Consider the following 12692-nt stretch of genomic DNA (forward strand, 5'->3'; position numbering starts at 1 on the left):
CAGAATGAAACAATTTCTTGAAAGTGAGGTTGTTCAAAAAACTATCTATGACAGGTAAGATATTAATTGTTCATAACCTTTCCACAGAACCCCACTTCAAAAGCTCTATCACTTTAGTAATTTAATTTGTTTTGTTTTCAGTACAGGTAATTATTTTATTTATTGCACCAAGACAGCTACTTGTTGCAGTGGGCTTTAAGGTCAAAGTAATGATGTTTTAGTTTAATTTGTTATGAATGAAACGTCTAAACTCTCTTAATTAGGTTGGAATAAATTTGCAGGTTTAAACGGTTTCAAACTAACACAGAAGTTTCCACAATAAAGGACTTTCAATTCAAAATAAAGTAAAACAATGATAGTGGAACAATTTTTTTTTTTTTTTTACTTTGAGTTTTAAGGCAGCCCTTTTTTTTTGTCAAGTCGAAACGGTGCGTTTCGTTCAACAGTGTGTCTTTGAAAGGTTTTGCTGCCTTGTAGCCTCTCACATTAAATCATCGTAGGCTGTTAGATGTTTTTCCAAGCCTGGCGGAACAGATGGTGTGCAAGACGCAGTGGTCCGGATGCTGCGTCCATCTGCCTCAAGTACACACTTGTTCATCCTATCCTTGTAAATATAAATGGGCACTGAGCTGGAAAACACAATGTGCGGTACGGGGTTATGAAACTGCAGGGAAAAAAACAAACAAAACATCCCACGTTTCTTGCGAGGGACATAAGGGTGTGGGTTTGTGGCTGGCTGTGCCCCCAGCGGACAGGTGGAGCCCTGTCTAATTGGTCGTGTCTCTCCGGCCTCGCCGCTCCACAAATTTCCCGGCTTCATAAATTACAGCACGATACGGGGAGAGGCACCTGGGGGCGTAAACTGGGTCACGCCACCTGAGGATAGGACGCCAGCGGTCAGAGCAGGGCTTGTGTGCCGCCGTTCTGAGAAAAGGTCTTTTGTTTCCTGACGCTTTCGGCCTGGGCTGATGTGAGCCGGCGTGCTCTGAGAAGACACGTCTGCTGAATTTATTCTGCAGAATTGTTTTTATTTTTTTGAGTCTTGTGTTAGGCTGGTGACGCTACAGGTCTTCATGCTGAAACAGAGAGGTGGGGAGGGAGGGGAAGGCAGCAAGGAGAGATTCTCAGTGCATGTTTAAACTTGAGCCAAAGCTGGTATAAGTACAGAGAATGGTGAAATGATATCAAACTCTTGCATTGTACATATTGCTGCTTCATCACTCTTACATCATTTCAACTGAAACTAAAAGTAGATCATCTCTTCTCCTATCGTGTCTCAGAATTAGATGCTAAGAAAACCTGCTGATAATGGACCAATAATCTGGACTAGCAAAGCCTGTTGGGAAAAGGGAGCTGTCTCTGGGTGGTTTCAGCCGAGTTCAGCATGTTCAGAGTCATCAGGATGACTTTGATGGTGATCCTTGGACAGTTTTGGGATAGATGAGATTATTAGGGAGAACATAGTGGTACTTGGCACTGGGACTAAAAGCAATCCATGATCTGAAACATCCAACGTTGTAAAGAGATAGAAAATATGGAACAGTAACATTTTACACTGGGCCCTGCCAGAGTTTGGACCTGAATCCAATCCATGACCTTCAGGGGGAGACAGAATCCAGGAGGGAAGAAAGGCCTCCAGAGATTTGGAGATCATAGAAGAGGATGTGTCCAAAATGTAAATAAGCCAGTCATCAAAACCCTTATCCTAAAGATGTCTGTCTGCTTTCGAAGTGATTATACTTGTAAGGTAATTCCATTATTTAAAGTCTCGAATCATTTAACATTTTTGTGCAAATATGTATTTTATATATATGATTTTCTCCTAATACAAAACTAGGAATCTAAATTTGCCACATGAATAATCAGATCCTTTGCCTCATTTTTACGAGTGAAAATATTTGATGTGGACCACAGTGAAATAGCACAATACATGCTGAGCAGCTTTAAAAGGAGCTCAGCTGATCGTCTTAAGGAGTGCTGCCTAAAGGCCACTCTGTTAATCTGCCTGTTTGAACCACACAAACATGAGAGCTGATAATAATCCCTCCAACCTCAGGGGTCAAACCTGCCCGTCTCTTCTCTTCACTTAACTGAACATTTGTTTCCTTTTTTCGTGTCTTTTTTCAGCCTGCTGAACATGTTCAGCACCATTTCCAGGACATTTGTTGCAACACTGTAGCCGCTTGTTGAGCTTGTGCCACACAGGAGCAAACTGCACACTCATTCTCCTCCTGTGAGAGAGGAGGGGAGAAAAAAAGGCCCATAACTGAGAAGAATAGGCAGCCTATGAGCCACTACAAACATAATGGAGACATTATGATCTCACTGGGAGACAGAGAGTGAGCAAATGGCTCTGCAGCTTCAGCTGATACACAGACAGACATGTGGAGTCAACAAACAGGGAGGATATCTGCCCATCTTGGACCTTGTACTGTCTTCCTCAGTCCTTTTATCCCTTTACTGTGACTTTTTGCTTATATAAACCCAAATGAAGTGTTTTTTTGTTTTTGTTTTTTTTTAAATGGGAATAACATAAAATAGCACAAAAGGATGCATGCAGATGAGCAATAAATTCAATTACCCAACAAGAGAACACGCATCACCTATAGCTGTATTTAAAATACTTCCAGCGGTGTTTCTCAGGAGTGGAGTCGATGAAAAAAAGCGGTGATGGGAAAATTACGCGCACTTCCGCTTTAAAGCTGCGTCCTGCTGCTGAGAGACTCTGCTGACACGGAGCCTCAGATCAGATCCGCCTTCAGTCCGGCACCAGGCGGGCTGAGCTGCACTCCGCCGAACCGCCCTGCCAGGAGTCCGGGGTGAGATTAAACACGCCGTTTCCAGGCTTCGGATCGGCGGTCCTTCAGACGTTTACGCATGGGAGCGGCGGGCGAGGCTCCACCTGAGCCCTGAGACCACTTTGTATTCTCCTCCCAACATCCACTTGTTGATGGGGAGCGCCGGGAGGCGTTCGGAAACGGAGACGGAGCCGCTCTTATGCGTAATTTGGATGAAACTCTGTCCGACGGGCAGGGCGCCGGAGGGGTTCTGGTGACAGATGGTGACCGGTAACAGCGTCGGATTACGCGCGCGGGCTGCCGCCAGGTAAGCAGCGGCATGGGGAACCAGATGGACCGGCTGTCACATTTAAGTTACGCAGAAGTTCCCACGGTGGACCCGAACGGCCTGGACACGGACGACGGCCCGAGGATCGGCGTCTCTTACATATTTTCCAGCGACGACGACGAGCTGGAGGACGGCTGCGCGGCGGACGGGAGGGAGAAGGAGCCGAACGAGGAAGAGAAGCCCTACGATCCGCGCGAGGAGGTGGAGTGCGCCGTCTACAACCGGGAGGAGTGCGTCTACGAGAAGAGCGCCAAGTGCGCAAACCTGGAGGTCTACTCTCCGGAGAACCTGCTGAACAAGTGCAAAGCCGGAGACTTGGTGGAGTTCGTGGCTTCGGGGCAGTACCCGCACTGGGCTGTGTACGTGGGCGACTTCCAGGTGGTGCACCTGCACCGAGCCGAGGTGAAGAACAGCTTCCTGACCGACGCCAGCCAGGGGAGGAGGTGCCGGATCGTCAACGACCTGTACAGACTCAAAGCCCTCGGTCCGGACATGGTGGTGCAGAACGCCATGGAGCAGGTGGGGCTGAAGGACCGGGAGCTGAGCTGGAGGAACTCGGAGAGCTTCGCCGCCTGGTGCCGGTTCGGCAAGAGGGAGTTCAAGATGGGAGGGGAGATCCGGATCGGCAAGCAGCCGTACAGGCTGAAGATCTTCCTGTCGGACAAACACTCGCACCTGCTGGAGTTCCAGAGCCTGGAGGACGTGATCATGGAGAAGAGGAGGAACGATCACCTGGGGAGGACAGCAGTGATGCAGGAGCTGAGCTCACATTTCAGGAGCGTGGAGGAGAGCAAGGCTGACCCGGGAACAGAATGATGACTCCTTTCCTCTTAGATCTCTGCAGCTAGAGTAGCCTTTACTGAACAATATCTGTTACACTGTCCTCCTTAAAGGGATAGTTCAGATCTTCCGGGGTCGGGTTCTGTGGGAAGTTTATTAACAATTAATATCTTACCTACTACAGATAAGTCTTTGAAGACCTCGATTTGGAGTTTAAAGGTGCTCATTGCAAAGTCATGAAGACTGGACAAAACCAAAAATCATGAAGGAAGAAACTAAATTTGTGCAATATTTTTCCTCATGTTGTTGGTTCAGGTGACCTTAAATTAAAAACGTCTAGGCAAAATTTGTTTACCTATCGGAAAGAGCAGACTTGACTGAAAATAGGTTAAACATTAAACTTATTTGTTTGCCTTATTGTAAACCAGTCATGTGACTCAAGCTTCCACGAGGTTTTCGGTGGATTTATCCGAGTGCTTTGTTTACACCGAGTGCAGACCTGCATTTCAGGGTCACATTCATCATATCTGGAAAACTACTGGAGTAAACTCTTTCGAGTTGTACCCATTTGACATAGTTCAGGATTCCATTTTTTATGTTCGATTTCATACTTTGCAGTGAGCAGCTTCAACTCTTGGTGAGCTGACGAGTTCGTGTGGGGCCAAGCCCAAAACTTGGATCACTGCCGACCTAAAACAACTCTGAATTTACACAAAAATCCACGCCGGTTTGTGCAAGTACAATGTCATAAATGTTAACGCCTCCGTTTATTTCACATGACACAGTTATTCCGGCAGATACATGATTAAATTTGTTGTGAAAGTGCCCCCAGTCTGCACAGGAAGTGCAGCTGCTGCAGCGATTTGCTCTTGCAAATAACCACAGAGTCCCATGTAAATTACTGTGTGATGTAATAACCAGTATTAAGCAGCTGATCAGGTGCCTCAGCTGAAGGAAAAACAAAACGACTGAAATAAAAGCATGGCTCCCTGATCTTCTTCACAGCTTGTAATGTGCAAACAATCGAAGGTTTCAGCACTGGTCATGTCTAAGAAGACAAGAAGACAGGTCATGTCTAAGAAGACATGTCCGGTGGACACAGGTGGACACAGAATTGAAGCTGACAATTTGATCATTGAGCTCCAGCTCCAGCTATTTATTTGTTCATAATTTTCAACAAAAACCTATTTCAGAAGATCTGAACTATCGTTGAATCTGTAGCAATCCTCGTTTATTTTAGCTATAATTGGGACATCGGCTTTTTATTTAAATCTCGACTTTTCAAATCTGGATTTTTGATCCGTGTTTTTAAGAGTTCGTAATTTTATTGCCTTAAAGTCACAGTGCTCGTCGTTCCCCGGTCCTGATTAAACCACCTGAGATCAAATCAATTGATTGGATCAGCTGTTTATTAAATTATTATTATTTTTTTTTAGTACTCATAGTTTTATAAAATCTGTCACAAATTGTACTGCCCCTAGGAGGGACATTCCTCTATTTTTAGCGCGTCTCTTTACATGATCCAGTTGAGATTTAATTTCAGCTCTCAGCTCACTCAGACAGCAAAGTGGCATCCCAGATTCTTTCTGCCTTTTTGGGTAATTCTCCCACCAGCACATGTGAAGGCAAATATGTCTGTGTTACACTGATCAAAAAGTCTTTGTTCCCACGTTAAGGCAAACCATAAAAGGTTGTCTCTTCTCTCAAACAAGTCTCACTGTTTCTGCTGCTCTATTTAATTACTGGGATGAGAAAAGCTGCTCGAACGCACAACACCAGGACAACTGAGCCATTTATTATTAGAAACACATTTCATACAGCTTGGCAAAAGGCAAATGACTTTGTAGAAAGTTTTATATGTAAAGTTGTTGTTTTTTGTTTGTTTGTTATTGTCTGGGAAAACAAATTGATCAGCTTCGAGCAGACTGTTAGGCTGAAGATCCATCCACTTTTCTTTCATACAAAACACACCTAATAAAGATTTATAAAAGACTTATTGGTTATAATCAAGCGTTAATAAACACTTTATTGTTTTCTTTTTACAGGAGCAGCAGGAACCAAGTCCAGGAAGTAAAGCCTGGACTCAAACAGAAACGTTTCAGGTGCATTACGTCCTGTGGGAAAGTAAAATCCCTAATGCTGTACACTTTTATTTATTTATTTTTTTACTTTGCAGACCTTTCAGGTGTGCAAAAAGCTCTAACATACTGAAGGAAAGAGGGAGGTAATGGAGGCCAATAGCAGCATATTTCTCTACATTTATTCATTCAGACACCGATATGTTAACTAGTATAATAATAATGTTGTAAAGTACTGTGTCTGCAACTGATTTAATGAGAAACAAACCAACAGAAGTGTAAAAAGCAGCCGAGTGTTGCAGCTATCCACCACCTTTTTATGCACCAAGCTGCCATGTTGGATTTTGAGGTCGTGGTTCGTGATAAACATCCAATTTTCCAGACTGAAATTTGGAGTTCCAGTAGATTATTTTTGCTGATTTGAAACTGGGGACTTTTGACTTCTGAAAGGAAACACGCTACAAGCTGTTTGAAAACGTTAGTCTTTATTTTTAGGTTGAAGTCTGAATTCATCCTGCTGACTGTCGCGGTCCTTGATGTCAAATCGCTACCTCTTCAACAAGTCTCTCATCCAATATTCGGACACCAACTTCACCACCTTTTAACGGCCCTCCTGGGAGACTCGGTGAGCTTTTTTGTCGCACCTCAAAAAAGCAGTTTTCCACCTGCTGCTGGCACTTTTTAGACCGGGTTTCCTTTTTCCGCTCCAGAGGGCAGAACAAGACAAGATGTCTGACACCAGCTGCAGTTCAGGACAGAGCTGGTGTCCATTTAAAGGACAAAAAGACTCACCGCAGAGACAGTGGCATGATCTTAACAATCACAGGAGCAACGATGAGACAAAAAGTTAGGGAAACATGCAAAAGGACTGAAATTTAAAAATTATATAACATCTAAAATAAACAGAAAACTCTAAATTCAGTTTTCTACAGAGGTTAATGGGATTTATTAAAATTAATAAGTCATCACTTGAACTTTAACTTCCTTTATATAAAAAATAAAAAGTACTATTGTAAGTGTGCATGGGTTAGCACCGCTTTACTTTTCATTCAGGAGTTTGGGTCGACTTTTAATACAGCGTCACCATGGTAACCCCAGCTGTAGGAATAGTAATGTTCTCCAACAGTTCAGACTATCAAAATATATAACGCCTCATTAATCAGCTCCATACAAAAATGGTGCCGCAGTTTGTAAAGACTTCAGCAGCTGGAGAGGGAGCACAACAAGTGCATTAAGATTATTAATGAAGAGAAAGGGCCTGAAGCAATTTTCTTTAGAGGGATCCAAAAACTGTTACATCACGTCCCGCTCACTGAATTCAGACGTGAGTTTGAGTCGTCGCGCTGAGAGCAAAAGGTCTGAAAGCGAGGAGTTTATTGTTTTGATCCAAGAGACGGGACTGTTTGGGGACAAAAAAGTTCAGAGAGTTTTTTAAAAAATGGCGCGTTTGCCTCTCAAATGTGAAACCAGGAACTGAAGCAAATATCTGCTGCTAAGATTTAAAGAGTTTTAAAAATCATCAACATCATTTATTAATAACTGGGTGGATTCTTGTAGGCAGGAGTTCTTAATGTGGTCATGAAGAAACTGAGGTATAATTTTGTCATTACCTTAAACTCTCAGAAAGTAAACATTGTGCGTAAAAAGTTGGAGTAAACCGAATTTAAGATGGCCGCCACAGCCAACTGACCTTAGAAAACACTAAACTGGCGATAACTCAACCCGTTTTAGAGATATTGAGCTAAAGTTCGGTGTGGTAGTAGCTGAGCATCATCCCTAACACGCACTCCAAGCGCTACACGTTGAGGAATATTTCTGCTTAAAACCTTGGCACTAACTGTTGGTGCCATCCCTGCCTGTCTGTTAGAAAAATATCTCACGTAGGACTGGACGGATTTAAGTGAAAGTCTCAGAAAGTGATCACTGGCTGAACATCTCCAACTCATTAACATCTGGAGTTAACCCAGTTTAAGACCAGCTTTGAGGGGATCGTGCTTAGACCTCTTCCCTGTCAGTATTTCAATCACTTTTTAAAACTCTTTTCTTGGGCTTTTGACACCATCTAAGATCCTGACATTTTAGTTTCTTCTAATTGATTTAATTGTTTTTATTTGTTTTTCCTATAAGGCTGGTTTTACGTTGCTTTTTAGGTTTTTTATTACGTCTTGTGACTGTTGTTGTGTTTTATTGCCCAGCACTTTGGTCCTGTGGTTGTTTGAGGTGCTTTATAAATAAAGCTGGTATGATACGGGAAAGCGGCTGCCATAGATATCGACCTTAGCGAACACAAAAAAAAATGGCTGTAACTCAAGTCAGTTTTACAGAGATTGACCTGAAATTTGATGTGGTCGCTGAGAGTCATCCTCAACACATTCTCCGAGTGCAAACACATGAAATCACGCAAAATGTTGTGTACAAGGTTGGACTAAAATGGCTGTAACTCCATCCCTTCTCATTATAAATTGACTTAAGTTTAAATCTCTGACATGAAACAGATTCCTTTAAGGAATTTCTATTTAAAAACCCATCTCACTGTGCCACAATGATGGCTGTGATTAGCCCTCGTGCTTATAACTGTACACGAGTCAGTACTCCTGTATGCAGTCTTCTAACAATAATCCCCATGAAGCCTTTGGATTGGAAACAATTACTAATTATCGTCTTGTTTTGCACATATTAATTTATGCTCTCATTCCCGGAGAGAAATTGATACGTGGCTCCGAGGCAATTATTGATTTCCAGCTCATGTAGGCTGAAATGAGATGGAGGACATAGAACTGAAAATAGCAAACAAACATTTTCGATTCGCCCACAAGGATTAAAAGTTTGCTGCCACAGCCTGATGAGGTGAGAGTTGATGGCTGCTGCAGCAGGAATCTGTTTGTTTTCTCTGATTTGTGGACAGTAAAGCTTTAAAGCGGAAGCTGTTCAAGAAAAACTTTCATATAAATCACATTTATCTAGCTTGTCAAATCCAGTTGTGGCCTTTCACAATCAGCTCGGAGAGGAAGGAGATAGTAAAACTTTGCTGTGTTTATTATAAATCAACCCCGGTGGTACATATGTGTGCTCTTTAGCCACTTTCTACTGCATTCTTTCCACGCAGAGGTTGCTTTCATGCTCCCTGCACCACTTTAATCAAGTTAGGACATTAAATCCTCCTTACAGGCTCTTGTCAAGCTCAGCTTTTTCTCAGCGTATCAGACACTTTTATATTGTACCGAGAGTCATTTAATGAGACAGAAGTGCATCTTTGCAGATATTACCTCTGTCGCTATAAAGAGGGTGAAGTCTGCGTGATGGAAAACAGGCTGTATTTGTGTTCACAGATCTGTTTCAGGTCCTGTTCCTGGAGAGGTTTAAGGTTTAGCGCTCACAGAGGCACATAAGGCAGGTTGAGAGGATGATTTGGATTTATACATCTAAGATATTGTTTTTTTTTTTGTAGCTGTAGTTTAAATGCATGCTTGCCACAAAAAAACCCCACACATCTTGTACAGAAATTACCCAACAACACACTCACTTTATGCACAAAATAAATATGTTATACTGTAGAGATGCTGAAATGTTAACCAAAAATATCAAATCCAAACAAGCAGAAAACAGTGGTCGCCACAGTTGTACATAAATTTCCAGTCAGGTGTGTTTGTCTGCAGTTTAAATTTCAATTTTCAGGGGGAGAAACATATTAAAACCCATTTTTCTCAATTAAGAATTGACTCAAATAAGAAAAGAAAATCTCAGGAACTAAATTCCTACTTTTTTTTAGGGAATAAAGTAATATGAAGCAAGCAGAGAATAAAATAAAGAAAGTAAATTCAGGCCTAAAGGAAGAAAAAAGCAGAAAACCATAGCATACATAACCTAATAATGGCTGCGATAACTCTGAATTTCCTGTGGAAGACAGTGTTTAATGTGCGTAATCACACAAAAATGAAGGATATCCTTATAAATACAGAACAAAAGTTAAAGTATTAGTTATATGTGCACTTAAAAAAGAAACAAATTGCTGAATTTGAGGCACACAAAAATAATGAATAAGAAATTGTTGATACTGAGATTTTGATTTAACCTGAAATGCCTTTAAAATGTCACAAACCTTTTCAAAAGCTTTAATGTTGCTCACCTGTTGTAGATCTCTCTTTGAACGACTGGTTTCTGGGCAGCTCAAGGCCGCGTTAACCACCCTGACTTCATATTTCTGGCCAATCACACGATAGCTGATCAAAACCCCCCGGGAGAAAAACGTTCTGCCCAGACCTTGTGCTGAGAACGGGCTCTCTAAAAGCTCTTACCAAAACAAAATGACATCATGGAGTATAAATCCAGCTTAATTCAAAAGTGACGACAGTGTAAATGTTTCTAAAGCAGCCTTTCCATGAACCGCAATAAAATGTGTTAATTTGGAGTTGTTTTAAGACAGCACCAATCTATTAATTGGTTTAGTCTAGGCTTTGCTTAAATTACTCATTAGCTCTTGAATTTGGTCAGAATTAAACATTATTGAGGCCTGTATCTACAACAGGTAAGATATTAATTGTTCATAACCTTTCCACAGAACACTATCACTGTAAGGATTGCTGTCGGTGTTTAATGAATTCATCACAACAGTGACACCTAGATGTAAAGGCATCTAGATCCTAAATGTGTATTCTAGCCATTTCAGAAAGAAAAACAAGAATTTGTGAAAGACACCGCTGGTTTTCCAAAACTGGAAAAAAGCAACAACCTCGACAATGAGAACAGCAAATGTATTTTATGCTTTTTTTTCCACACATATCTTTCTCCTTGTAGTAAGCCGGCCTGCTGTACAACCGGCTGACTGCTCTTCCAGTGAAGCCGCAGCCATCCTGCATTAACTGTCTCCTCGGCTCCTTCTGCTGATGGGATGTGAAAGCTTGGACATGGCAGAGGCAAACCAATTATAATCAACTGTCAGAGCTCACCTACAGCTACCTCTGACTGCTCCTGCTGCAGCCGAGCTTTTGTTTCCATCGGGGGCTGATGAACTAATGAGATTATCGCTGAATTATAAGAGGAACTCACGGAGTTCACGGCCCGCTGGGGAATTTTGTGAAGGGAATAATAAAGCAGCCTTTTAGCAGGCAGAGTTTCCACACAAACAGAGCTCCCCATCTGTTTTCTGTCTCCGAACAGGACTCTCGAGTTTTCAATGTGTCGTTCAAACACTAACAAAAGACTCAGCTCTTCAGAAAACACTTACTCTCATTAGACGTTCCAATTATTGTCACAAAGAGGTCAAGAAGGCTTTCTGCACTGGATTCTGATTTTGTCAGGTGCTCTTGTTTGTTTTTTTTCTTATTGCCTGCCCCCATAAAAAGCAGCAATCATGTAAATAACTCTGTGTGTGTGTGTATGTCTGTCTGACATACAAAAACTCTCCACAGAAAGTCCAAGCTGAGATCTTAACTGGAGACTTTCTCACCATGTAGCTACATTGCTTGCCATCCTATGACTTCCCCTTATAATATACTGTACTGGTGATTTTATACACATAGCAGACTTTAAGAATAAAAGATGTGATGGGAGTTATGTAGCTTCTGCCTCGGTAGATTTTTATGTCCACCACCTCTTACTGAAAAAAAAGGAATGATAAAATTATTGTAAGAAAAAGATGAGGGAGACAGGAAGACTCAGCTTGTTGTTTCTAATTTATTACAAAAGAAATGTCAAGCAAAACATCTCAGAGATGAGACAGACCAATGAGAACTGTGCTTTTTGTCTCACAAAAAGCTGACAATGTTATAAAAGTAAACAAAATTTCACAGGAATCTTAGTTCTGTAACCATTGAGGAGTTAAATGGTAACAATCCCCAACATTTTGCATGCCAAAGTTTTAAACAAAGATCTCGTGTGATTTGTTAGTGCTTAGAGTATGTGTTGGGGATGACTCTCAGCTACTACCAACCGAAACCTTAGCTCAATATCTGTGAAACTCACTGAGTTGTAGCCATTTTTGTCTTTGCTAAGGCCGTTTAACTGTGGCAGCCTTCATGAATTGACTCCAAAGGTTAATCAGTTGTAGACGTACATCCAATAAATCCTTTCTGAGAGGTTTTAACAAAAGCAAACAAGTGGTCCGTGAGATATTTTGCTAACTGTTTTTGGGCGCAACAAGTGAGCTCTGAACGGAAAACTGCAGATAAATGAGCTGAGTGAAGCAGGGATCAGCTGATTATGTGACTGGAATCCTGAAAGACACAAACACACACAAGATGGAGACTAAATGAAGGAGTCAAACAAAAGCATGAAAACATAAAACAGACTGGAGCGTCACATTTACCAGCACAGACATGAGAGAGGTGTTAATCTGCTCATCTAAAATCAGTGAATAAGTTAATAAGAAATTTCCCAATTAAACTATAAAATACTCTCATTTGAAACAACTAAACTGCAGCTAATTACAGAACAGAATATAATGATCTGTGAATATATTTCTAATGATCGGTGCATCAAACTGTAAAACAGCAACATGCAAATACACCCTCATAAATAAAACAAGAGCAAAAGCCCAACTTTAGTCTGCCTCACGGATGAAGCACGTGTTTCTTCCCAAACAAGGAGCCTAATCAGGAGCAAACAAGCTCATAAACATGTTCAAACTGCACGTGAACGCCAAAACTCTCCTAAATGTTGTTCAGTCCTGCCTTTTCCTCCACGGCTCAAACCTTCAGCGTTTTAAGCTGA

At 41.7% G+C, this 12692-nt stretch overlaps 1 protein-coding gene across 1 annotated transcript; it reads left to right on the plus strand.

Annotated features, from left to right (window-relative positions):
* Positions 1 to 2322: 2322 nt before the first annotated feature.
* On the plus strand, positions 2323 to 4225 carry lratd2a (LRAT domain containing 2a). Its single transcript, XM_017420434.3, has one exon. It carries the CDS (start codon positions 3118 to 3120, stop codon positions 3940 to 3942), a length of 825 nt encoding a protein of 274 aa, XP_017275923.1. The 5' UTR covers positions 2323 to 3117; the 3' UTR covers positions 3943 to 4225.
* Positions 4226 to 12692: the final 8467 nt, after the last annotated feature.

Source organism: Kryptolebias marmoratus, linkage group LG5 (genome assembly GCF_001649575.2).
Source record: "Kryptolebias marmoratus isolate JLee-2015 linkage group LG5, ASM164957v2, whole genome shotgun sequence".
Lineage (NCBI taxonomy): Eukaryota > Metazoa > Chordata > Actinopteri > Cyprinodontiformes > Rivulidae > Kryptolebias > Kryptolebias marmoratus.

What these genes read in the sequence shown, in the direction of transcription:
- lratd2a (XM_017420434.3), top strand. Translation starts at nt 3,118, where the DNA reads ATGGGGAACCAGATGGACCGGCTGTCACATTTAAGTTACGCAGAAGTT.